Here is a 26408-nt window from a genome sequence, read left to right as displayed (position 1 = left end):
ACAGCAGAGGGCGCTGTTTTTCATTCTTATTTGGCTCTGGGTCCCAGATTTTTTTTCTGTAATGTTGCTTTTAAATATTGGTGGTTGCGGTTTTTTGGGCTTGTTTCTAAAGTGTAGTTGGCTTATTGCGCTTGTTTACTAATGTTGTTTAAACCAGTGGTTCTCAAACATTTGCATGTCAAGGACCCCCAAATTAATATTTATTTGTGCCAGGCACCCCCATACAAGATTTGTGTTGTTAAAATGTTTCAACAATATTCCACATTTTTCACATTTTGATAATAGCAGATCTACAAGCTCGCAACGAGTTGTGACGTGACGCGTTGTGAGCTTGTAGATCTGCTAGTTCCTAGTTGCTTCTTTTGGGCTTGTTTTCAAAGACCTGGTTGCTTATTTCTCTCACACAACATGGCAACACTGGTCAAAGGCAAAGCTAACATCGGCATGCTTTAGTGGTGTCCTAACCCCGATATATTATATAGCTCCATGGTTTAACCTAGTTAGTACACAATAATTAAAAAATGACTAGCACTAGGTATTCACTCCACCATATCAGAACAGCACACGTTTGTATAACGTTATCTAACGCGAAGAACGCCCTTCCGATAATAAAACATGTAGCAGTCCGTCGGTACAGTTCCAAGGTAAGCTAGTTTAGGGATTTCAAACTTTGTCCATGTCTGTCACTGAACCTGGCCTGGACCACCATTGCAAAGTATTACTTCCTAGGCTAGATATATGTTTTCCTTGAAATTAAAGTGTAGGGTCTGTGATTTTTTAAGTTAAATAAATAAGTGTTAAATAGCTCTACATTCTGAAGATACTCATTATGTAGAGTATTTGTTCAGTAAGAGTGCATGTCTCTCAGGCTCATATATATTACTGACACATTGTGTGTGTGTGTGTGTGTGTGTGTGTGTGTGTGTGTGTGTGTCAATAATTTGCAGATAAAATGAATGAACAGTCTTCATTGAAAACTATTTTCTAGGTACCATGGGTTGCAACGTGGGAACCAGTGCTGGATAAACAACCTCCCAATGTAATGGTGAGAAAGATCTGCTCACAATTTATGAGTTTTAATACTGTTTTCCTCACGTTTAATTACATGGCTGTTTGGGTCAGATATTTAACCGCATATTGAATGTATATGATATACATTTGTCCCCTAATTAAAGGAATAATCCACATTTAATAGAACACTGGAATACTGCATGTATAACCTTGGACATGCCAAACAAAATGTATAAGCCAAGTAAGACAACGCCTCTAATGTTTCCCTTTACAAAAAAAAGTCAAGCCAAGTCCCTGCTGATCTGGTGGACAAACTGGAGAGACTAGCCTTGGTTGATTTCCGCACCAAAGAGGGACTGATATGTTTAGAGAGAGCCATACAATTTGCAGATCAGCTTCATGTTGTGAACACAAATGGAGTTGAACCAATGGATTCTGTTCTGGAGGAAAGGTACAATGCAAACACTAGATTACAATATGTGTGTACAAAATATCTTTAAATAATTTCTTTGGCTCTGTGGTAATGGTCTTAAAAGTTAATGTCATGTGATTATCTTTGAAGTTGCAGTCATTTTCCACCAGTATGGCACATTTCCAACAATACAGCCTTCAGCTTTGCCTATAGGTTAATTACAAATACCTACATTCTGCCTATCACAGTGGCTGGAAGCAATTACATGAATGCTGCTTTGTTACATGCCTCCTAATTAACCTGTCTTTCAGAACATTGTACCTAAGGGATGATGCTGTGATGGAAGGAGAGATAGCTGAAGAACTACTCCAGCTTCCCAGAAGCACAATTGAGGAATATTTTGTGGCACCACCTGGTAAGGAAGCACCTTGGGGTTTCTGTAAATGTTATGACACCAGGGATGATTAGTAAATATTTGGGTGCTACAGTAAGTGATTACTTACTGTACAGTCTAACCTGTACAGATATATCTATTAGTAAGCATTTTGCAGGGTTGTCAACTCAATAGTTTGAAATAAATGTTGAGCTGCATCCTAATGTTCTCTTTTTCTTTCGTCCAAGGAAACATTCCACTACCCAAGAGGGAAGAGCGGGCTACCATGTTGCAACATTCAGAGTTTTGACCAATACACGTTTCTGCATTTCATCTGGATATTTATTTTATATTGTACATTGTTAATATTTCAGATTATTATAGATTTTGGTTTCTTTGTAACCATTGCTTTTCACGAATCATATGTACTTTTTTGTATAACTACATTAACTGGACAAGAAAAAAAAAAGATTTCGACAGATACATGTTTGCAATGTCTGTATTTTGTAGACTGCCGTTTTGTTTTTGCCATCATAATACAAAAATGTTTTCACAAGCACTAGATGGTGCCACATCCATCCATGGTTTTAATTCAGCTTTACCTGAAATGCTTATAGTTCAAATTTTGGTTTCATTTTTCATAAAGTGTTTACTTTCAATTCTAACATTTGCCCTGCTCATGCCAGTGATCAGTGTCTGTCTCCTTTGGGGAATTTCCTTTGACTGGACCATGTCTTTATCAGTGTATTCAATGTTAATCTGGGCCAATTCACAACAGTAGGAGATAAAGATATGCAGACTGGGGAAACAACAAATGCATGGTGCAGCAGATGCTTCGATGATAAGTAGACTTATTGCTTCAAGAAGGGGGGGGGGGGGGGTCCTGGCATAGTTAGGGTCCATAGTTAGGGTCCAAACCGCTACAAAAGAGCACCTACAGGTATCAGCAATTTTGTTACTGGTCCCTGTAAAAAGGCTTATCACCCCCCCCCCCTCACTGTTTACTGTGCATATTTTCCTCTTTGTTTTTATTGCTACTAGAATCAGGTTTATTAATGTCATATCAGGTTTACAAGGTAATAAAGTGGGGGAAATTCGTTCCCTATAATATACTACTGTTCCCACTAGTAGTATATTATATTATGATGTTTTGCATATTATTGTTCGTCTTTAAATGTCTCGATGAATTGAATACACAGGACCACAATGGAAATTAACCCTTTTTGTGTTATCCTTTTAGCACCTTTTGTTAACAAACTGTTAATAAAGTATTCAACCGAAATGAGTGCCCCCCCCCCCCCCCATCCTATGCCATGCACAACCTGTGCATGGCATGGCCAACAATATTGTCCACAATCATACTGCATTAGCTTTCACTAGATTATAAAGTCATCATTAAAAAAAGCTTTCAATGGAGGATTACATTATTTGAAGTGTTATCCTTTAGAACTATGTCATGATAGTCTGCACTGTGCTTTTAAAATCAATTAAATCAATAAAATCAACAACTAAAAATCCTAACCCTAACCCAGCAATCGGAGTTTGATAGTTATGTTATTCGCGAATCTTCTATCATTACATCACATTTCAGCTCGCATGTATCGAGAAAGGAAACCGAAACAACCAGTCACTACATTGCAGGAGGAAAACGAATCTTAAGCTATGAGCCGTATGAGGTGGGACAGTCGCTCATCAGCTGTTAAAAACACGGACCAGCTGAAGCTTATAAACATTGCTGGCTGCTGTGCTGAGACGCGACACCAGGAGCATTACTTGAGACAAACAGCTGGAAGATTATCTGACTCTTCACCTAGACTGGTATCAACTCATTTTGCCGTTCACCTGTCCTGTCCTGCTCATCAAAGACATCTAACTGAACGGATCTTACAATAAAAAGGTAAAACATTCTTATTTTTTTTTCCATAATTAAAGTTAGGGTAAGTGATATGTCTTGGTTAAAATAAGTGTTAAGGCAGCTCTATTATTCTGATAGTAATCATTTCTTTTTGTTCACTAGGGCCTCTTTACTTAACAGAAAATGCATTATCATTACATCATTACATAAAGAAATGAGCAGACAAAATTGGAACTGGAACACTAAGATTGTAGTTGACAAATGGATACTCTCTTCTCATATGATTAAATTGGCAACCTAACTGAAAATGTTGTTCATTAACATTTATTAATTGTTTATTAAAGAGTATCAAAATTTAGAGCTTAGACCCTTTTCACCCAAAAAAGAAAAAACGTTTTAAAGGTATATTTCACTTTTGTGAGCACTCCAGACAGTTTTTAAGTTGCTTGATTCAGTATTTAGAAATTTGATATTCATTTTATCAGACACGCCCCTTCCTTTACAAGGAACCATGTAACTTCCATTTTAACCATGTTGGATTCATTGAAAACACCCGTTCTTGGTTCTGGTGACTGATCTTGTCCTGGTAATACGTGAGGGGGTCTTGTTTTTGTGATTACTTTTTTCTTTACTTTTATTTAAATGTTTTAATGTAATATATATATATATATATATATATATATGTATTTTTTTTTATTTTTTTTCATTTCCCCCCAAAATGTAAAAATTTTTTGAAAAAGGTAATTGAGAAAAAACGGCCACCTTACACATTAGAATGACACCAAGAACGGGTGTTTTCAATGAATCTAACATGGTTAAAATGGAGTTTGAAGTTACAATGGGTTTGTATAGGAAGGGGGGCGTGTGACGTGTCTGATAAAATGAATATCAAATGTCTAAATACTGAATCAAGCAACTTAAAAACTGTCTGGAGTGCTCACAAATGCCAGAGTAGATGTTACAATAATCCCAAACATGTTTGAAAGTGAAATATCCCTTTATCCACAAGAATCACTTTAATGTAAAGATTTCTTCTTTACATTTAAGTGATTTTTGTAAATGTGTAAATACCGGAAAATCATGGCAGGTTTACATCTTAATATGAATTATTATTTTTATCATTTGTATAGACTATATCCATCACCATGGAGATCAAAATAACGATGCTGAATGGGGAGTCGAAGTCCCTGGTGGTGCAGCCGGGCGCTACAGTGGGGTCTTTGAAAACCCTCATCAGCCAGAAGTTTGGAGTGTCCATCCAGCGGCAGAGGCTGTCCTACAACAATGGCCAGAGGATGAGTCTAGATGACGATTCCAAACCTTTGAGCTCCTATGGTTTGGAGTCCGGATCACAGGTCTGCATGGTGATAACTGAACCGATTCCAACCCAGGTGTTCTTGAAAAATGAAAAGGGCCAGACAAGTACCTTTGAAATCGCACCTGGTGAGACTGTACAAGAGTTCAAGCGCAAGGTTCAAAGTAAGGAAGGTGTTCCTGTGGACCAACAAAGGCTGATTCATGAAGGCAAGCAGATGGATGATGGCCGAAAACTGGATGACTACAATGTCAGAAGTGGAAGCACCATCTACCTGACTCTAAGACTAAGAGGAGGCTGAGAACACTTTCAAGAAAGAAATATAATCATTCCATGTTAATTCATTGCAGATAAAGGACCACATATTGATCTAATAATTTTTATTTTTTTTGTTAAAATCACATTTGTCTTAAAATGTAATAATGTATTGGCAGTAACAATAAAGGCAAAATGAGATGGTTCCATTAACAGAGCCTATTCCTTGAAGAAAAGGGGGACAATTTAGCATAAGATTAAATGTTATTTTGAATTCTGGGCAGATCTTTCCTTTTACCTGAGAAACATTTGATATTAAGCCACATAGAGCTACCGTATATCATATATTAGCATGGTAACTGACACTAAATCAAAGAAATAAAAAATTACTTTTACATCATATATTACAAAATTATACAGACACTATTTTGGTCATACATACAAGTTTAGGTTCACAGTTACATTGTACTAGTCTTTGGCTTGGTTTTAAGTACACTTTAAGGTGCTATTCTTTGAAATGATGAGTAATTCAAGTCAGTTGCTTCAACATAAACAGCGTCTTATCACACGTAACAATGTATCAACTTACTGTATTGGACTCATTAGGATTTAATTAGAATAGCTACTATATTGTATATGAACTGTTCAGTGTAACAACTGAGAGGTTCCAACTCTAAGGCATGTCCCGGCCATTCTGGTGCACCAGATTCTTCCAACTCCGGAGGTTTCATTTCCTCAAAGATGCAAGGTATGCATACCAAAACAATGCAACCACATTGGCAAACAGCACTCTGAACTGAAAACAAGAAAAAAGGGAGACACAGGAAGTGTCAATAAAAACACTGAATCATCCTCTGTTCAAATACTGCAACATGCCAGTGGACAGTAACTACCTGAACAGGCACAAAGTTGATATTGATGAACTGAAAGGGAGTCCAGACTTTCCAGTTCATCTTCAAAGCGGTCCAGTAACTATTGTTCATTTTCTTTTCAAAGTCTTGCCACCCTTTAGCCTAAGAACAGGTAAAGTTTGGATTTATTTAAAAATGCACAACAGCTTTCAGCTGACCTTGAATGCATCCTATTAGTAGAAGCGTCATGAAATACTGTTGAACAGAAAAGGCTATACACTATACAGTATACTGTAAATTTAGAAAATAAGTAAAGATTTATAATGATTTGAGATCAGTGTAATATCTGAGGAGTGGTTGGTGCAGGGGCCACCGTGTTCGTGATGACCCACCTCGAGGATGTTCATGACAAAGTAAAACAGCAGCAGAAAGCCAGGGGCAAAGATAAGACGATCCAGCAGCAGACGTTTGATGATACAGTATCGGTCAGTGGTGGGCAGCCACAGCTCCATAAGCTGATAAAAGTAATGGCTCACTGGTCCAGTGATTAACAACCTGAAACCACCCAAATTAAGCTAGCTAAAACATGAAGCCACACATTTCATACTTTCATACATAAATGTGTAAAAGCACATACATCAAGGCAATAAATACTAGGTGCTAGACAGAAAAATACTACAGAAAGAGAGATGTATATGTATCATCAGAATTGTTTTTTTAATGGGACCTTTTTCTACTGTGCAGACTTTAACTTTTAGCCAGATGGCATTCAAATTATTTTTAGCAGTGCTGTCACAGAAGGAGCTCAATTCCAACTAAAAGATAAGAGATAAATCTTTATTGATCTTCAGAGGACAATTCAGGTCTCAGTAAGAATAAACACAGGAGAGGTACAGATAAGAGTAATGTCAATAACCACACCAAGATAAATAAGAATAAATATGAAATAAAATACTAAGCTACTGGCCCAAGATATCTGCACTGGATGTATAGTCCGTCAATATAAATATACAGTGAATATATTAATGAATATACATCTACTGCTATATAGTGCATATAGTATGAATACACTGTATATATGAATGAATATGTACAGTCTAACAAATCTGAGTATGTGGGTGGATATATGCACAGTCTAACTATCAACAATGAATATACAGGTTCATGTATATATATGAATGAATATAGACTGTCAACAATGAATATAATAATGGATACAGTAGCCTACTATCAACAGTGAATGTGAGTGAATATTAACACTAACTGCATAATAATAGTGAATATAAGTACAGTCTCTCAGCAGATAATGTTAACAGGCGTCTTATATATCCTAGTAGTTCATGTGTAAGTGCACCAGTGTCCATTAACCACAAAGTGCTAAAATCATATTGAGATAAAGTGATAAACTATGCAGCAAAATACTGTAAAAAAGAAATACAAATATTTTAAACTTGACAATATAGTGTAACATGCAGCCACCCCTACAACAACCAGACTTATTATTCATGAACCCAACTACAACTATTATCACATACAGCTCACCCATAAACTGCATAACGTGTAACTCCTGCTGTGTCAATCTCCTTCTTTGGCAGTTCATCTTTGGCCTTCTTTTTTGCCTCCAATGTCTGAGATAGAAGATTCCCTAGAGCAGTGAGGATGCCACTGAAATACCAAGGACACAAACATGTTTAACATGAATGGATGAGGATTGATAAATAAAACGGATCACAAAACTCGAATAATTAATAGGGGAGTTGCCTAAGGAAGATGTTCATTGGCTGAAACCGACAGAGGGGGTGACTGTAGATGACGAGCGGTCAGAGCAAACAAAAAAGAAGGGGCTACACAAGCCAGCAACAAAACATGCATTTTTATTGAAAAAGCAAAGATAGTTATCAAAAGTGCAGCTCTTGTTGCATTTGTTGGAAATGGCACAATCCTGAAGCATGCATGGCTAACAGAATACTTATCCAGGGAGGGACTACATTTAGCGTTGAAGCTAATTCTGGAACAGTTGAAACTGTAAAATTGTCATGCTAAGAAAAGAAAACCAAACAAAAAACAAGCTTTTCCTGCTTTGTTCATACCAGAGAAAGTACATATTAGGCTGTAAGATTTTAACTCAATTCTCTACTACAATGCAGTCATGACGTTAGTACGTTTTATACACTGCAGCCTGCAGTGTATAAAAACAAAACAAGACATACAATTGATGTATGGCCATTAATGTAACAGTTACTGACCTCGTAACAGACTTTGTGACAAGGGGATACTTCTTCAGGAGAATCAAATACTGTTGAAGTAACCGCAACTGGATGGACGAATCACGAACTGGTACGCTCTGTACGGGCATGGTCAGTTCATTGGCTGTATAGATGCATGCAACAGATTAAATACATGAGAAATCAACTTAAAACAAAGGACCTCAGACTCAGTCCAGTCCAGTGTCTTCCTCCGTCTCAGATCACCAGATACTGTACGTCACTGCGTGCACTGGATTGACACACATCCAGTCCAAACACGCCCTTCCGCCATGCATGGTGCATTTGGGTAAACTGGTAACATTCAGTGGTAGAGAAAAATCTAAAATTCTTTACTTACTGTAAGTAAAATTATCAATACTGCTATGCAGAAACACTCTGTTAGAAGTAAAAGTCCAGTGATCAAAATGTATGAGTAAAAGTACAAGTGTGTTGGCATCAAAATATACTTATAGTACCAAAAGTAAATGTACTCTTTGCATAAAGTTAATTTATAAAAAAATATTTTGAAAATAACCGATCTACAAGCTCACAATGCGTTCCAAAATGTATATAGGGCTGAAGTGGGTAATGTTTTGTAATAATAATCAATATCTACAAAGTGACTATACTATAACTAAAGTTTTTAAACAATTATAGTGAAGTAAAAGTTTAATATTTGCCTCCGAGATAGTGCACTGGAGTACAGTAAAAGTAAGTAAAATAATTAAAATTTGGACATACATACTCCAGTAAAGTAAAAAATACCTCACAATTGTACTTAAGTACAGTACTTGAGTAAATGTACTTAGTTACTTTCCACCACTGGTATCAAAATATCTTTTTGGCCCAGGAAGATCTAACACATATGGATGGACATAAATGGATCAATTATGGACCCAAATGCAGGCGGGCTAAATTGTTTTATTTAAAAAAAACTCTTGCTTTTCAATAAAGTAGCTCGTAGATTCTGATAGCTAAGCATGTTGTGCATTGCACTGGGGGGGAAAACAAACCAAGAAAAAGGGATTCACTTCTTTATGTTTAAAAAAGTAGGAAGTACAAAAACATTTTCAATACACAAACAAGAGAACACCACACACTGGAACTTAAATTCTTGTATTTTATCTCCACAATATAAAACTCAATGGAACATTGTAGAGAGATACTCTAAAGGTGGCATCAAAACCGAAAGAAAAGAGCTTCACAAAAGATAAATAAAATCAGTGTAGTGCACAAAATCTGGAAAAAACAAACACTTTTAGGAGAATATGTCAAACAGGAATGAAATGAAAAGCTTATGTATTGGTTTTGTATCTGGTCACTGTTGTCTCAGCAAACAGACATGTACTGTATGACATTCTAGAGTGCATTCCAGTTTATAGGTTCCTTTTCAGATTTCTTCAGCAGCTCATTTGCCTTCGAGAAATGCTTGCATCCGAAGAATCCACGATGAACAGACAAAGGCGATGGATGTACTGCTTGCAGGACGTGGTGACGTTTCTACACAAGACATGAATATATGAAGTCATCAGCATCAACTACACATCCACACAAAACACAAGATTACTGTATATATCTTACACCTACTCGATTGATAGCAGCTCCTTTCTTATGAGCATATGATCCCCACAGCATGAAGACAAGACCCTCCTGATTGGTGCTGAGCCACTGCACCACAGCATCAGTGAAGGTTTCCCAGCCTTTCTCTTTGTGGGAGTTGGCCTGGCTGGCTCGAACAGTCAACACAGCATTGAGCAACAACACACCTAACAAAACATAGAGGGACAAAAATAAACTAGATAAGAAGCTCCTTGCTTGCAAATAGTTAAACTTTGTATTACTGCTACATAAGCATAACTGCATAAAAAGCAGGTGAACATAATTGGCTACAAACAACATCAACCTATAGTTCCTCCTCACGTAGCATAAAGCCTCAATTGAGATATGCACGTTTGTAGCGCAATACAAATTTCAATTTTGCAAGCAAGAGCCAATTGTGTTTATAACCATGTGCACTTGGTGACACTTTTTTTTAACACAAAACACTAATGTTAATATTGAAGTAGATTATGGGTAGTAGCCTAGTGAAGACAAAAATGATAATTAATGCTATTCCGTCACGTGTGTGCACACGCATACGTGCGCTTGTGTGGAGGTGCACGCCCCAATAGGGCCACCCCAGTCAGAAAAGTCTGGACACGCCACACCTCTCTGGGCATTCAAAACAGACCTTCAACATGACGCTTTTCAGGCGGTACCTTGTTTAGCCCATCCAGTGAGATCTCCATGTCCCGGGTGCTCAAATCCTTCGATGTCAGAGGCCAGTTCTTTGTACATGTTCACCAAACTGCACAAAATTATATTATTTAGCATCCAATATAGTAAGACATGCCGTAAAATCAAATAAATCAAAACATTGGTAATGAATTGCCAAATGATTCTAGCATTATTTTCATTGGGAAATATAACATTTATCCATTACCCAGATTTGAACCGGGTTTCCTGCACAAGAGCTGAAATGTTTTACCATTGAGCTGATTGCTCAGGGGATAAATTGAATCTTAACCATCAGGTAAAGATTTGTGTCAGATCCTGTGTCTAGGTGAGACATGACCGTTGACACGATCTAAATGTCTCAATAGAAGAGCAGGGAGACAAAATACAACCACCCCAAATTGTATACGTTTTGTGTTTTTGTATTAACATACAGATTGGACAAAATAAAAATGTATTAATTAAAAAAAGGGTTAGTTAGTTACACAGTGCCGCTTTAAATAGAACCCTTCCAAATATAATGCACACAGCTACCTACCTAGTCTACTCTAAATTATAAAATTACACTTGACAGCAAGTGCAAAGAAACAGAATTATGTATTAATTGTGTTCTTTGTCTCAACTTCCACGATCAAACTAAAGTCTGTACTGCCAATACACAGACTTTGAACATGACACTGAATGGAGTAGTTACATTACAGGACAAGTAGTCTCCCTGACTCCACTCAATCAAAAGAAAATGGCAGTTTTTGAAAAGTAAACTGCATTCCAACCCCACACTGTAGTCTCTACTGAATCTGTTCCCTCATTAGCTGGTTACATTTGGTACCATTTATTTACTCTTCCATGCAGAATGAATAATGTGGTTAACCCCATTAAGGGGCCAATTCTAAAAACACCTACTCTAAATCCTAACCTAAGTTTTCTGGGGGAAAAAAAATATAGCAACAACTTATGTGACTCAGATGCTGTTCCGGATTGAAAGGTAAAAAGACATATACAATAGGTCTATGGATTAACAACATTTTTAGTGTGGACCCTGTCTTTCTGAATAGTGGATACTGAAAAGGAAATACTGCACTCCAATTTACTTTTTAATTGCCAGAAAGAAGTGTCAGCGTGTGTACTGACAATTTTACAATCAATAGACACAAGTGAGGTAAATTATAGTTGTCCACAACTGGCACAAGTAACAGATCTATCCCAGCAGGGGGAGCCACAATCACATGATGTACAGTAGGTTAATAAAACACTAAATACTAAAACACTTCATAAGAAACTAGAGGTCTCCGCCAGGTCAGGTAGGTTGTTGTGGCCTCCTGGTGGCGCTATAATAGGCCAATGTGAAAGGGGTGGCATTTCTTCTTAAGGCAACTCCGCACCAAACAGACTCGTCCAGACTATTGCAGACTACTCCAGACTGCAACAGACTGGTATTCGGTTGGCAAAAGTTGCCATTTAAGTCTGTCAGCCGACTGGCCATTCATGTGCTAATTTGACTTTTAGCCTGCCAGCATTGCCAGGTCTGCTTATTATAAGCGACTTTGGGCTTGTTTCCCTGCAAAGCCACTTAGGGATGTTCCCAGCGTTTTTTCTTCACTGACGTGCAGTGGTGTAAAGTAACTAGTACGTTTACTCAAGTACTGTACTTAAGTACAATTTTGAGGTACTTTTACTTTACTGGAGTATTTCCAATTGTCTATACTTGTACTCCACAACAATTATTTGAAATGTTTAGTTACTAGTTACTTTGCAGATATAAATCATTATGAAACATACATTAACCACTTTAGCCCTATTTTATACCTATAAGCTATTTGAAAATAGCAGATCTACAAGCTCACAACGTGTTGCGATGCACGCGTTCTGAGCTTGTAGATCTGCTATTTTCAAACATTTTTGTACTTTTGGTACTTTAAGTACATTTTTATACCAATACTTTAGTACTTTTACTCAAGTAAATGTTGAATTCCGGACTTTTACTTGTAACAGACTCAGAGTACATCTATTGCATTCAAGCCTGGAATTTCGTCATTTTAGGGGCAAGGCCACTTGGCCTTTGGTGTTGTAATTTTTTGGAGGGCACAAAGGCCCTGCCCGGCCTTCCTGCCAGGGCAGGAAGGCCATCCAAAAAAAGAATAAAGATTTTTAAGTCCAAAAATGATTTTTAAGTCCACGGAAATAATGCATTTAACTTGAAGGTTAAGGATGACTGTATTTTAATATATTATAAGAATAGTATAACTATCTGTGAAATATTACCCATTTATTTCACAAAATAATGTGTTGGCAAATGACCAATATTTAGTTATATAGGTCTCAATATGTCACATTCAGCCCTGGACTTCACTGACTGAAGTAGGGGTCACATTAATCACAATAGATTCACAGAATTTATTTTACCCACAAGTTATTTTCATTCAAATTAAATGTGAATGAACTTGCACTAATAATGACTTTAGTTGATTTTTCACTCTTTAAAATATAGTATTTCTTAATTATTAATAATTACAGCTTGTAGATTGGCTATTTTCACGATTTTAAATGGTTTTTAAATAATAATAAAAAAGGAACATACAAGATTTCCACCCGACAGCCATAATATATAGCCAATATATGGTTCTGTATCAGCATATGAGTCCGTTTTTGCAGATTTCATTCTAATTGGCTACTATGCCTGAATATGAATTTCATGAGCCTGGGTAGGTCACCCTGGCTTGGCGGAGATATGCCCTGTAGCACACTCCACACAGCAGCAGCAGCAGCAGGTGAAAGCAATTCACTTAATTGCTCGTTCTCTCTCTCCCTCTTTCCGTCTCCTCAATCTCTCGCTCGCTCTTTCTCTCTCAATCTTTCACTCTCCCTTTTTTCTCTCCCTCTGTCTCTCCCTCTCTCTTTCCTTCTCTCTCTGCCGCTTTTTACCTCCCTCTTTCTCCCTCCCTCCGTTTCTCTCTCCGTCTCTCTCCCTTTCTTTCTCCCTCCCGCTTTCTCCGTTCCTCTCTCTCCCTCGCTCCTGGTATCTCCCTCTCTCTCACCCACTTTCTCCCACCCTCTTTCTCTCTGTCTTCCTCCCCTCTCTTTCTCTTTCTCTCCCCTCTCTCCCTTCCTCTCTCTTTCCCTCTCTCTCTCTCTCTCTCTCTCTCTCTCTCTTTCTCCCCCCTCTTTCTCTCCCCCTCTCCCTCACGAGAAACAGTGAATGTAGGTTTTCTTAGACATGGTCGCTTGTTTCTCTCACATAATCTGGCAACACCGACAGCCCTCTGTTGTCACTGCCACTGCGCTACCAGTCGGCTAAAAAGCTGAACATGTTCGGTCGGCTCTGGGTCGGCCGAAAAGGTCCCGACGGACCCCCCGACGGACCCCTAACCGACTGGCCGACGCTTCCCGAAGCCAATTCGGCCCAAAATCGGGCCGATTTGGATTGGTCTGGAGCCAGCTTTAGGCCTTTCAATCGGACACTGCGTTCATGATTTGAGGCATTTTGTCCAAAAATGTGTTTTGCTAAATTAGACCTGCTGGTGGCACTATAACAGGCCAATGTGAATGTGAAAAGGGGGGCATTTCTTCCTCGGCCTAGTGGGAATCTGCATGCAAAATTTCACGGAAATTGCACACTGCGTTCATGTTTTGAGGCATTTTGTTCAAAACAGACCAATCCTGCAAACTTTGGAAGCCACTGTAAGCCAAATAGGATGGAATATGAAATATCGGACAGATCCATCAGAATCACATGACTATGGAGATGCAGTGTACCAATTTGCGTGTTGTTTGGACAGAATCTGAAGGAATAATCTCCAAAAATGTATTTTACATAAGTCGGCCTCCTGGTGGCGCTGTAAAAAACAGATGTGAAAAATGCAGTGCAGATGTTTTTCCTTGGCCTCTAGGGAGTGTGCGTGCAAAGTTTCACGCAGATCGGTGCAGTTATAGTTGAAAATGCAAATCGGCCAGTAATAGAGCCACCATGAGGCTGATTTGAAAATTTTCAAGTGGCATTTCTTCCTCGGCCTAGTGGGAATGTGCGTGTGCAATTTTATGGAAATGGCAAGCTGCGTTCATGATTTGAGGCAGTTTGTTCAAAACTCACTAATCCTGCAAACTTTGGAAGCCAACCTTAGCCAATGAGGATAGAATATGGGAAATTGAACAGATCCGGGTTGATCACATAACTATAGAGATACTGTGTACCGATTTGCATGACGTTTAATTAAAAGCTGTAGGAGTAATGGGAAAAAATGGGTTTTGCACACATCGGCCTCCAGGTGGCGCTATAACAGGCCCATGTGAAAAATGTGGGGCAGAGGTTCTGAATTGGCATCCAGGGAGTGGGTGTGCACAGTTTTTCAGCGACCAGGCCAACGGTGCCGGAGATTAGCTGCTAACACACAGACAGGACGGACACACACACACGGACGGACGGACGGACAGGGGGCAAAACATACTCTCTCGCCATGCCTTTCGGCCTGGCGGAGACAATAAGCAAATGAAATCTCCAACCCATTGGGAATGAGGGTATCAAGGGAGTCTCCTTCTGTAAAAGGGTTATGTCCACATTACCCCCTCTCTGTGGCATATTCACCATTTCAAGGCCCATGTAATGTATTTCACTCAAGCTGAGGTTATGGCTATTCATTATTTTAACCCTATATACTTGACCAGGGTCCAGCAGGGGTCTATACTTGGGTCCCTTCCCTTTCCCCCGCTACACCAAATGTATTAGCTGATCTACTGCCGGCAGGCCACAGACAGTAGACTTTGAAATATTTAACTTTAATTTTTAAAGAAAACAACTCAAATTGCATTCACTGAACAAGAAAAAAGTAAATTTAATCTATCCAATATGCCTCCCTCTGAAGAAAGGTTCTGTCTCTATCGCCACCTCTTTGTCTCAGACTGTCTAGTGGACTCTAATGATCGTCTACGTATGTATATCTCTAGCTGGTACCCCAGTATACCTGACCATCTTTTGATGGTCTAAAAAGTTATTAACAATTTTTTACAGTTGGCTCTGTAGGATATGAGCTGTCGACAAATGGGTCTGTCTGTCTGTGTCTGTTTATCCTGGACTAATTTCCAAATATCTGGACTGATCTGTGCCAATGTTCTTGTGCACGTTGCTGGTAGGCCAAGGAAGTACGCATTCCCCCCACATAAATAGCTTCATGCTTATAACTTGCATCATTGTGGCCCCCCTTGCTGGGATACACCATTGTGCATGTTTACTTATTGAAGCTTACACAAGCTGATGAAGGTGGTCTTGCCTGAAATGCTGGGTGGCAAATAAAAAAGGCAATTTGGAGTGCATTCCTATTTCCTAGTCTTTCTTTTTCATTATTTAATAATTCAAGAATCCAGTTTTCATGGTATAATCATGAATTGAAGTACATTGCACCTAATTTTCTATGAATAGAGGTTAATACATGTATACACAGCTTAAAGTGACTGAACAACAATTTACCACTGAGGTGGTTAAGTGCAGTGTTTTGGACTGGCTGAATCATTGGTGTGCTGAGGACTGGGCTTTAGATGTGGAAGCACTTGGACATGGTGTGTTTATTTACAGAAATGGTATTTCTCTCTTACCTGGGTGGAGGTCGAACTGGTTGTTGCACACTGAAGCATAAACCATGGGCTTGGTTGGGGCCATGATACGGATCTTGGCCAAGAATCACTACTTTGACCTGAATATTTAAAGGCAAGCATATGCCAACTTTCAATAATCACACATCTGATACTGCTGCTGATTACTCTTTTGAAGCATGCAACATATTTTTGGGGAGATATTTTGTTTTGGAAAAAAGCTTCCCACATGTGGATTTGTCTTTTCAGTTTACATAAATAACAATGACAGAACTATTAAACTTACATCTTGGATGTCACACATCTGTGTCCATGTAAACACATGCTGGGCAGGTGGATAGATGGTGTGGCGTTTCCTTTCTTCAGAAACAAATGACATCAACTGTGACAGGGACAGAAATAAATGGAAACTAAAAAATACAAGTAAACAAAACACTTTGTACAAAATGTGGTGATGTGCTGCTGGTCTCTCTCACTTGTTTAAAATAGGGCTTGTCAAACTCTGTGGACAGTGCCTTTGACCAGCTTTTCCCAAATCCTTCAGGTGTTGTTCGACTGGCAGCGAGTCTGTCAAGAGCTGCCCTTTTGTTTTGGGCGATTTTGTCCAGTTGTTCTTGGGTCAGAGAAGAGGAGGAGGCGGCGGTTGACCCAGGCTCAGTAGTTGAGGACTTCAACTTCTTTCGTCCAACCTTAGTATATTGAGCAAAATAAACAGTTGGCAAGGCGTTTGCAGCCGGTAATAAAGTTTTTAGTTTTCGAGATCCGCGCTGCACAAACATTTCCGTGGTGTAACGTGAATGTACTGCAGACAGAGAGTGCACGACATGCCGCAGCTTGTGAACGCGAACACATCCTGCTTTACGCCGCATCACAACTAATTCCTCCAACAACAACATTCAAATGAAATAATCTAAGTATGTTATCTAATGCATGCAACTAGCTGCCAGAGGTGGAAAAAGTACACATTTTAACTTAAGTAAAAGTAACAATACTGCAATGTATAAATACTCTTAAGTATACTGTATAAGTCTGGAATTCAAAATTCACTTGAGTAAAGGTACAAAAGTATTGGCATCAAAATGTACTTTAAGTATCCAAAGTAAAAGTACTCATTTCACAAGTAAAAAAAAAAACCGAAATGTATATAGGGCTCAAGTGGTTATGTTTTGTAATAATACAAATCTACAAAGTAGCTTTAATAGTAGCTAAAGTTATAAAATTATTGAAGTTGAGTAAAAGTACAATAGCCACTGAGAGTGGAGTGAAGTAAAAGTACTGAAAATTGGAAATACTCCAGTAAAGTAAAAATAATACCACAAAACTGTACAAGCGATCTACTAGTTGACGTCAGTTTAATACATGCTGACCTGGTCGTCTTTAGTATCCCCTTCGTTTTCATCCAGGTCCTTTGAAACTCTCTTTTTCGAGACCGGTGAAAAGAATGAATTAATAGTTTTCTGTCCAATCATGTTGTTAAGTTTTACTATAATTCCAACAAGCTATGGTTAACTACTTAGTTTCTAGCCACTATTCCTGAGAAAACCAGGCAGGAGGTTGTGTTCTGACCCGGGCATGCACCAAACTGTGTGTGTGTGTGTATATGATCCGCGCCAAAACAACATGACGTCAACGCGTATGGAAATGAGTTGGAGTAGTGTTCAGGACAGTGTTGCCATGTCCGCTTGTTATAAGCGACTTTGGGCTTGTTTTTCTGTGAAGTTGCTTGTAAAATATTGGTGGTTGCGGTTTTTTGGTCTTGTTTCTAAAGTGTAGTTGGTTATTTGGGCTTGTTTCCTAATGTTGTTTTAACTTGTTTAAACCAGTAGTTCTCAAACATTTTCATGATCAAATTTGACCCCCAAATTAATATGCATTTGTCAAAGGACCCCCGTCTGAAAATATTTTATGCCAGGGACCCCCCATACAAGATTTGTGTTGTTCAAATGTTTCAAAAATGTTATTTTTCAAGATTTTTTTCCTGTTCTTTTTTTTTTAATTAGCAGAGCTATTTTCAAATAGCCGTTGCTTAGTCGCTTCTTTTGGGCTTGTTTTCATAGACCTGGTTGCTCATTTCTCTCAAGGAAATCTGGCAACACTGGTTCAGGAAGACTGGTGGCTGCTTGATAGCTGATTGTGGCTGATGGTGACCTATAACCCGAGCAATGAAAACAGGGGCCATTTACTTGCAGGTGCAACTGGTCCCAGCAGCACGGTATTACGTTCCACATTCGTATATGTCTTCTAATTATATATTTATTATAGCATAGTTCGTGATGGATAGGTTTGTAATTCGAGGACAAAAGCGTTCTTCTAATAATGGGGCTGCTGAATATGCCCTGAGAGCCAGCAAGAAGGTGAAACTAGATCCAGGCAATGATGATGGGGGAATAATAAAGGAGGAAGAAGCAGATGAAGATGCAGACTGTGCAGAGTTCTCTCATCCTGTTCCCTGGCATAAAGTAGAAGCAGAAGGACTGGACTGTGATTATGCTTTACTCTTCCCTAAGGAGGAAGCAGACGACCTATTTAAGAAACTGGAGGAGGAAGTGGTGTACTTAACAGGTAGGCCTACTATATCAACACATCCCACATCATGAAAACATTTTTGACAGAAAAAAAAACGTTGTTTTGTTTCAGGTGATGAGGCAAAGGTACAAGTGTTTGGAAAGGTCTACGATATTCCCAGGAAACAGGCAACATATGGGGATGAAGGAATAACTTACACTTATTCTAGGGTGAAACATTCAGCCCGTAGATGGACTCCTACCTTGGAATATATTCTGGATGCCGTTTCCAAAACAACAGGACATACATTCAACTTTGTTTTGGTTAACAGGTGAGGAATGATTTAATCCACAAGTTTCAATAGGGTACAGCGTTGATATCAGAGTCTCTTTAACCACTACACTATAAAATCTGGCATCCCTATCATATGTGTAGGAGGCATTTTCAAACCATGTTTTAAATATATCTACAAGCTTGTAGATAGATATGATATTTGCACTATTTTTAAAATAGGGCTCAAGTGGTTAACCTGATCTGCTCTTTGTCAGGTATAAAGATGGGCAGGATCACATGGGGGAACACCGTGATGATGAACGGGAGTTGGATCCCGTCTGCCCCATCGCCTCAGTCTCTCTAGGGGCAGCACGGGACTTTATCTTCAGACACAGGGAGGCACGGGGAAAACCAAATTCTCGTAATATTGAACCAGTGAAGCTGGAGCTTGCTCATGGAAGCCTGCTCCTCATGAATCCACCAACCAACACACACTGGTACCACAGCTTACCTGCACGTAAAAAGGTTCTTATGCCACGCATCAACCTGACCTTTAGACGTATCCTCATGGACGGGAAGAAGTGAGTGGCAGCCATTCAAAGTTTAATCACTTGGGACTACTGGTGTTGATTTCTGCGACTGGCACTGATTTGAGATTACAAGAGACCTCTCAGCAGGCATTAGGTTTCTTTTCAGAGTAAGCAGTGACAAGTTGAGAAGATGTATGCAATGCATGTCAAATGCAGTGATTGCAAATTTCGTTAGAATTTCTAAGCCTATAGGAGGTTTGCAAATGGTGTTGTTGCCTTGATTAAAAATAAAGATGTACAAATTACTTCATTTTTATTTTGTATAACTGAAATTTGAAAACAATCACTTACACACAAATACAAACTCATCATAAATATACATTAGTGCAAATTGATCAACAAACATCAACTGGAGTACCAGTCAGGCCATATCCTAATTTGAAATTTTAGTTAAAAGGGTTGAAATGGCAGTATCTCTCACAAGTGGAAATCATATTGATCTCATTAAATCTTAAACATGGCTTAAGTTTTAAAGTATTATGGGTGAGATGGCACTATGACCTCTACTTGCAGCTATGCAAGTAGTAACAGTATAACAATGTATTTGAAACATAAAAAAATATTAAATTCAGCAGCTTATGAAGAATAATTGAGACATTGTAAATATAATGTACACATACCATACTTTGGGAATGATGAGGAAAATTAGAGTTCCAGAAAAATCGATTTTACCTCTTTATAGCTTCTATCAACTCACTCCATGTAGAGAATTCATAATTTAACTTTTCTTTCTGAAATGGTAGAATCTGTTACACTTGGGTCAAAGAGAAAATGATTAAACATGATCTAAAAAAGAACAGGTTCAAAGTATTTGGGATCAAGTGCCTTCCATTCGTACCATACTTCTCTGCAAAACGAGAAGCATGCGTTCATTCACAACTGTAAAGTTGTTTCAGGTTGTTTAATGTCTTGCTGTGAATAGAGATATAATGCTGTATCTACAGTATGACAATATACTGGCTTACTTATCTCATTCGCAATGCAACTTGTGTCCATTGGCTATGTAGCCAGTGACTGGTGGTTGGAGGAAAAAAGGAGGAACCCCAATCTGTGTCCAGGTTACAAATCCTCTGGCTACTATTGTGACCTCCCAGATGGGCTGCGGACTCTCTCATAAAAGAGCAGGTAAGCATTGGAAGACAACGCCTCCTGCAAACTGGCTTTGCGCACCGATGCATCCGATACCCAAAGCCACTGGGAGTCAAAGGGTGTGGAGCTGCGAGGACAGGAAGGGCTGCGTCGGTATGTGACAAAGTGTCCTGAGTGCATGTCCCCATGATGGACCAGCACGGCCATAAGCTGGAACAGGTACTCTGGGGAGCTGGGAAGAAAAACAGACATCAGAACACCTTGTACAGAAATCCATTAGCACTCTGCATGAATTGATATTGGTACGGTATTGTTGTATATGCACTGCGCTGTTTACCTGTAGTCAAATGTAAGGTTGAGCTGTGGACTCAAACCAGGAGACTGTAGAAAGACAGACGAGCAGGTTCCATTCGACAATGGCTTGTTGTTGTTATGGTACTCAACATCTGAAAACAAAACAACAGAACATGTATTAGAGAATACAAGGTACAATAACTGTTAAGAACAATATGCTTGGTACTTGGGTAGACAGTTTTCAGCATACTGTACCAGTGCCATTGGGTGTAGGAGTGGCTATGGCCTCCTTTGTGTTCTCAGACTTTATTGGCTTGGAGGAACAGTTGATCCGCTGGATCCTCTGAATGGTAGCACGATGTTTGTAGCGGTCCATGTACAGGAACTCTGTAAACTGCACATGCTCTTGTCTTTTGATGGGAGTTCCTTCACTGGACCACGTCAGTCTCTGAAGGTGGATACAGAGGCACTGGGGGAGCTGGGAGAGGGAGCCAAACATCACATACTGTATGTGCAAAAATAATCTTTAAAATAACGAAAAAAGTGAATGTCTCAGCTTGGTGTGTAGATAAACATGGATGTACTGTACTTGTTAGCCTTACGACCGAGATAATTCATTAATGACTACTACATACACATGTATGATTAATAATTACCTTTCCCAGTTTAAGTTGTTTGATAAATGTTGTCCTCTGGCTTTCCAGAATCTGCCCATTCACTAAGGACCCTTGCTGAAGCTGAGGAATAATTCTCGTAAATAAACACTCAACTAAAAGGACTGCAGTCAATCTCACTGAATAAACACAAAGGCCAAGCAGACAAACTGATAAAACAGGAACTGTACCTTGGTGCAGTTTTCACACTCCACCTCTTTTATGGTTTCTGGGGAGATGAAATGTTGAAGACACTGATCTAGGGAGACGGGCTGACCCTAAAAAGACAAATCCATCACACTATCATACAGAAACTACTAGAACAGCATTTATACATTGTTCATGTTAGAACAAATATGTAACAACCTTGCTTCACCATAATTAATGTCAATCGTTTATTTCTACATCTGTGTTCAGGACTTATTACTTACCCACTGAGGTAATGGAATAGTCAGGGAGAGGCTCTCAAATGAGTCGTATCGCACTGGACTCTGTAAGATTTCAGGCAAACATAATCAATCTACCAACAAGAGGACAAATATCACTTATTATCTGCTTCCTCAGCTAAAACCACTGTAACTCACTTGTTGTTCACAGTGCTTGCAGGTCTTATTGCTTGTTAAACGCCCATGAAAGGGGTGCTGAAACTTCCACGGACTTGGTAATGGATGAAGAGGGGCTACAAGAGTAATACAAATGAATTAATAAGGGTTTCTTTATTTTGTCTGTTTATTTTCTTTAGCAACATTACTTCAATGCCTCCTTACCTTGAATTCTGCAACGTAAAGTCTTCTCTTGTTCAGGAGGCTTCTATTGTAAAAAGAAAAGAGAATTAATAGATTAAAATAGACACAAGTTAGGCGATGTTAAACAGGAAGTCATAAAACTGAACAGCAAGCAGAAGCAAATAAACACTTGCACAAATATATATTATGACCCACATGCACTCTATTGTGTCCTGTACTCATGGCTTAGCAGAGACTAGACATAATTGCTTTACCTTTAATTTTCTTCTTGGAGGAAATGTTTCATTCTTTCCTCTCCCTATATAATGTGTATGTTCCTAGAAAATGGTACTAAATAACATATTGGAAGCATACTGTATGGACAGATAGACCAATGTAAAAACTTCAGTGTTATTTATCCATTTGTAACTAATCGTGTACAAATGAGGATTTTACAGTAGTGTTAGGAAAGGATGGGAACATTGAAAAGCAACTTGCCTCAAGGGACTGCACGTCAAACAGGTGAGTTACTTTGGGTTGCCGATCTTGCTCCTCCTCCAAAGAGGATGTAATGACATGAAAAAGTTCATGGGCATCCTAAGGAAGGGCAAACACAAATATACAATTTATAAACTGAATCAAAACACAGGACCAGTTTATAAATAATTAATAAGATTCTCCATTCTCCGCTATTCTTGACCTACCTGCTCCTCAAATGAACTAATCTGCCACCTGTATAGTCTGAGGACATCCAGTAAGCATCCTGCATCCAACACGTCTTCCACCCCAGGGTCAGTACTGGACAAGGCTGTGAAATGTACTTAGACTGTAAATGCTGAATGTTAATTTAACGTAAGAGTTAAAAATGTATAAATTAACACTGAGGATTTTACTACTGTGTACATAAACAGTGGTGCGATTACAGACTACATTTACATACCAATGGAGATTAGCCATAGCTCCAACACTGGACTCTTTTAAGGCTGCCTTGAAAAGACACCTATTCTTTCAGGCTTATGGCAAATAGTTGTTTGTTGTTTTGTTTGGTTGTTTGTTTGTTGGTTGTTCATTGTTTTTCATGTAAAGCATCCTTGGGTTCATGAAAGGTGCTATATAAATTCAAGCTATTATTATCACTATTACCTTTGAGGAGTTGGAGTAGAGTCCTGGACAGCTGATTGTCTTTGTCTGGCTGGCCTTCAGACGTACCTGAAAACCTCTCAAGCCACCTGATGAAGGAGGGACAGGCCGCCAGACCCTGAAGCAAAGAGTTCATGAAGCAGGTGTTTCCCAAGTTCAACAGGCCTGGAACCATACCTATGGAAAATAAGTATTTTAAAACTATAGTGCTAAAACCAAGACAAATATAATGCACACAATCCATACATGGTATTCTTTTGTTGAAGCAATTACCTGTCTTTCGTTTCTTGCGCTCTGTAACTGGGCCCCATAGGACATACACTCCAGCTGCCATGGCTGCAGCGATCCCTCCAATTACACCCCAATTCCTGATCATCTTGGTTCTGAAATGCATTGCATGGTAATGAGAATATCTGACACATGATCATATAGAATACCCGGATAAGCAACCTAATGCCTGACATTCCATACATTGCATGTATAAAATACTGCCGCAGTGGCGTTCCTGTTATACAGGGATCGGATGATCCCTGTGTAACGCAGAGATATCTGGGTTGTAAGGCCAAATATCCTGACTCGTACGGAAGGTGATTGAGTCTCTCTGGTCAAGGTACCTGATGGTTAAAGGCGAATATAGTCTTGAGAAGTTGCGTCTTAAAGATAGTCGAAAAGTGGGGTGAATACTGCTGCATCTCAGCACTGTGTTATAACAACCCTTTATATACTTGGCTAGATGCTTGTGACAGCTCACTGATGTCACAAGCATCCATATATGGAATTTACTAGGATAGGTCAGATAACTCCATATATGGAGTGCCAATATTCAGTGGGTAACTCTGGCAACCTATCAAATACCCATATGACTTGAGGGTGAGTGAAAGCCTTCATAACAGCATGTATACCATTTACAGCCACAATACAAATTCTTGGGGTATAATTGCACATGGCAATTTATGAATATGTATATATTAAATGCAATGTATATCATTATTCTATAGATAGATATATCTCTACCTAGCCCTAGAATGGTAGATATTCTATGGTGAGATCAAATAGAATGACGGTTTACTCATGCATTAGGACAATATCAGTCAGCAGAACCAGGGACGCGTTTTCAATTAGTCTAGTTAACGTGAAATTTTAAGTTGAATGGATTCAAAGGATCGAGGGGGGCGTGTCTGACCAAATGAATATGAAATATCTAAATACTTAATAAAGCAACTTAGTTAAAAACAGTCTGGGATGCACACAAAAGGCTGAGTAGACATGAAAATATACCCCAGAACAGAAGTCAAATAAATACCCCAGTAGTAAGTATCCATAACCTTGAATGCAGTGACCAAACTGGCAGCTTAATGTATTAATGGACCACCAACTTATTAGCAAAGATGAATTAACTATAACATCCATTGAATTATTATTATTTATTACTACACGCAAACACCATAAAGGACAAGCTGTGATATCCTACAGCAGGCCGTTGTCTTCAATGTTTTTCAGCCCAAGGACCCCTTAGCTGAGAGAGATGAAGCAGGGACCCCCACGCCCACTACATATTGTATAACATTGTGTTGCAGATTAAACTTTTTCATAGATAGCTTCCTAGACTTGTTTGACAGCACTATCATCAATGTTGTATGAATTAATGTGGCTTCTCTATTCATGTAAATGTGTATTTTCAGACATTTAACCAATAACCACTTAAAGCCTCAATACTAAACTTGACCATTGGCTCTGTACTTGGTCTACTCTTTTTTCCCCCCTCTACATCAAACCTCTTTGCCAAAAATAGCAGATCTACAAGCGTACTTGGAGATCTGCTATTTTTGGTTGAAGTTCCACTCCCCTCAGAATTCTATCACACTAGCGGGGTGGCGACCCCTGGCCTGAATACCCCTGTCCTACAGTGTACCCAAGTTACCCAACGTTCTAAACCAGGCTAATGCTAGCTAAAAAGAAGAAAAGCTACCATTATCATGAGGCTAACGATCTTAGCCAACGACATCGACTGGGGGTTACTATCTACACTTGACCACCACGTTATGCTGCTGTCATAATATCATATGTTCCTAAAACTGGGTTTTTTTTCCCCTGATACGCCAACAGTGTTGTTAGCAAGAATATGAAGCTAACCAGTGTTGCCATATTCTGTGAGAGAAATAAGCAACTAGGTCTAGGAAAACGAGCCCAAAAGAAGCAACTTAGGCCACATGAGCACTATATGCATCGGCTATTTGAAAATAGCAGATCAGCTCACAGCGACGCGTTTTGAGCTTGTAGAGCTGCTATTTTGAAACATTCCAACAACACATGCTCCCTGGGCACAAAACATTTTCATGAAAATATTTGAGAACCACTGGTTTAAATAATAATAAAAATGTGGCAGCACGCCTAAAATAAGCACTTCAGAAACAAGACCAAAAAAACGCAACCCGCAACGACCAATTTTTACAAGCAACTTTACAGGAAAAGAAGCCCAAAGTCGCTTATAATAAGCCGACATGGCAACACGTGAGGCTAACCCCATGCCTCTGTTTCTACAGCTGATCGCGCATGTTAACTGTACCAGGTAACTTGGGTGATCAGTTATTACTCCATCGCTGGTACGAACTATTTCCTAAAAAGCGTTTGGTTGTTGTTTGCCAGAAATGACATTTACCTGAGTACTGGCCGAGCGCCGAGGAACTCTCTAACAAGCTTTTCAGACCTTTCGTGTCTCCACAACATGTGTGTGTTCATCACGGAACCCCATAATAGTACGTTTCAGACGGACCACTCAAAAGGATGTACCCGGTGTTGCCAGGTTTTGTGAGAGAAATAAGCAAACAGGTCTAGGAAAACAAGCTCAAAAGAAGCGACTAGGCTCCGGACCTACAAGCTCACAACGCGTAGCGTAGCGATGAGACGCGTTGTGAGCTTGTAGATCTGCTATTTTCAAAATAATAATACAAATAATTCTTAAATAAA

General features: G+C 39.0%; 6 protein-coding genes across 8 annotated transcripts; 3 read left to right on the top strand and 3 right to left on the bottom strand.

The window, feature by feature from the left end:
• Positions 1-426: 426 nt before the first annotated feature.
• On the top strand, positions 427-2611 carry gatc (glutamyl-tRNA amidotransferase subunit C). 3 transcript variants are annotated; one of them, XM_080433204.1, is made up of 5 exons: positions 427-644; positions 989-1039; positions 1293-1462; positions 1735-1838; positions 2045-2611. In XM_080433204.1, the coding sequence occupies exons 1-5, from the start codon at positions 522-524 to the stop codon at positions 2104-2106; spliced, it is 510 nt and encodes a 169-aa protein (XP_080289330.1). In that variant the 5' UTR covers positions 427-521; the 3' UTR covers positions 2107-2611. The 3 variants fall into 3 exon arrangements, with proteins under 3 accessions (XP_080289330.1, XP_080289329.1, XP_080289331.1); XM_080433203.1 differs by having other exon boundaries at positions 989-1045; positions 2045-2609; XM_080433205.1 differs by having other exon boundaries at positions 516-644; positions 948-1045.
• Positions 2612-3468: 857 nt separating this feature from the next.
• On the top strand, positions 3469-5434 carry isg15 (ISG15 ubiquitin like modifier). Its single transcript, XM_080432940.1, has 2 exons — positions 3469-3693; positions 4782-5434. Exon 2 carries the CDS (start codon positions 4797-4799, stop codon positions 5265-5267), a length of 471 nt encoding a protein of 156 aa, XP_080289066.1. The 5' UTR covers positions 3469-3693; positions 4782-4796; the 3' UTR covers positions 5268-5434.
• A 149-nt stretch (positions 5435-5583) lies between these two features.
• On the bottom strand, positions 5584-8532 carry pxmp2 (peroxisomal membrane protein 2). The gene is made up of 5 exons (XM_080432939.1): positions 8319-8532; positions 7615-7737; positions 6465-6627; positions 6115-6234; positions 5584-6017 (listed from the first exon to the last, which is right to left on the bottom strand). The coding sequence occupies exons 1-5, from the start codon at positions 8426-8428 to the stop codon at positions 5949-5951; spliced, it is 585 nt and encodes a 194-aa protein (XP_080289065.1). The 5' UTR covers positions 8429-8532; the 3' UTR covers positions 5584-5948.
• A 689-nt stretch (positions 8533-9221) lies between these two features.
• Positions 9222-17736, bottom strand: unga (uracil DNA glycosylase a). The gene is made up of 7 exons (XM_080432990.1): positions 17540-17736; positions 16649-16861; positions 16459-16554; positions 16176-16273; positions 10577-10665; positions 9906-10084; positions 9222-9818 (listed from the first exon to the last, which is right to left on the bottom strand). Exons 1-7 carry the CDS (start codon positions 17639-17641, stop codon positions 9678-9680), a joined length of 918 nt encoding a protein of 305 aa, XP_080289116.1. The 5' UTR covers positions 17642-17736; the 3' UTR covers positions 9222-9677.
• A 551-nt stretch (positions 17737-18287) lies between these two features.
• On the top strand, positions 18288-19652 carry LOC308089594 (DNA oxidative demethylase ALKBH2-like). Its single transcript, XM_080434406.1, has 3 exons — positions 18288-18734; positions 18810-19008; positions 19226-19652. The coding sequence occupies exons 1-3, from the start codon at positions 18446-18448 to the stop codon at positions 19533-19535; spliced, it is 798 nt and encodes a 265-aa protein (XP_080290532.1). The 5' UTR covers positions 18288-18445; the 3' UTR covers positions 19536-19652.
• Positions 19653-19790: 138 nt separating this feature from the next.
• On the bottom strand, positions 19791-26179 carry usp30 (ubiquitin specific peptidase 30). Its single transcript, XM_080434405.1, has 13 exons — positions 26101-26179; positions 23715-23824; positions 23445-23618; positions 23006-23109; positions 22800-22898; positions 22344-22386; positions 22161-22255; positions 22008-22067; positions 21768-21854; positions 21580-21660; positions 21179-21401; positions 20967-21075; positions 19791-20861 (listed from the first exon to the last, which is right to left on the bottom strand). The coding sequence occupies exons 1-13, from the start codon at positions 26166-26168 to the stop codon at positions 20618-20620; spliced, it is 1497 nt and encodes a 498-aa protein (XP_080290531.1). The 5' UTR covers positions 26169-26179; the 3' UTR covers positions 19791-20617.
• Positions 26180-26408: the final 229 nt, after the last annotated feature.

Source organism: Gymnoscopelus braueri (assembly GCF_963280865.1).
Source record: "Gymnoscopelus braueri genome assembly, chromosome: 7".
Classification (NCBI taxonomy): domain Eukaryota; kingdom Metazoa; phylum Chordata; class Actinopteri; order Myctophiformes; family Myctophidae; genus Gymnoscopelus; species Gymnoscopelus braueri.
This window is presented reverse-complemented; position numbering and strand designations above follow the sequence as displayed.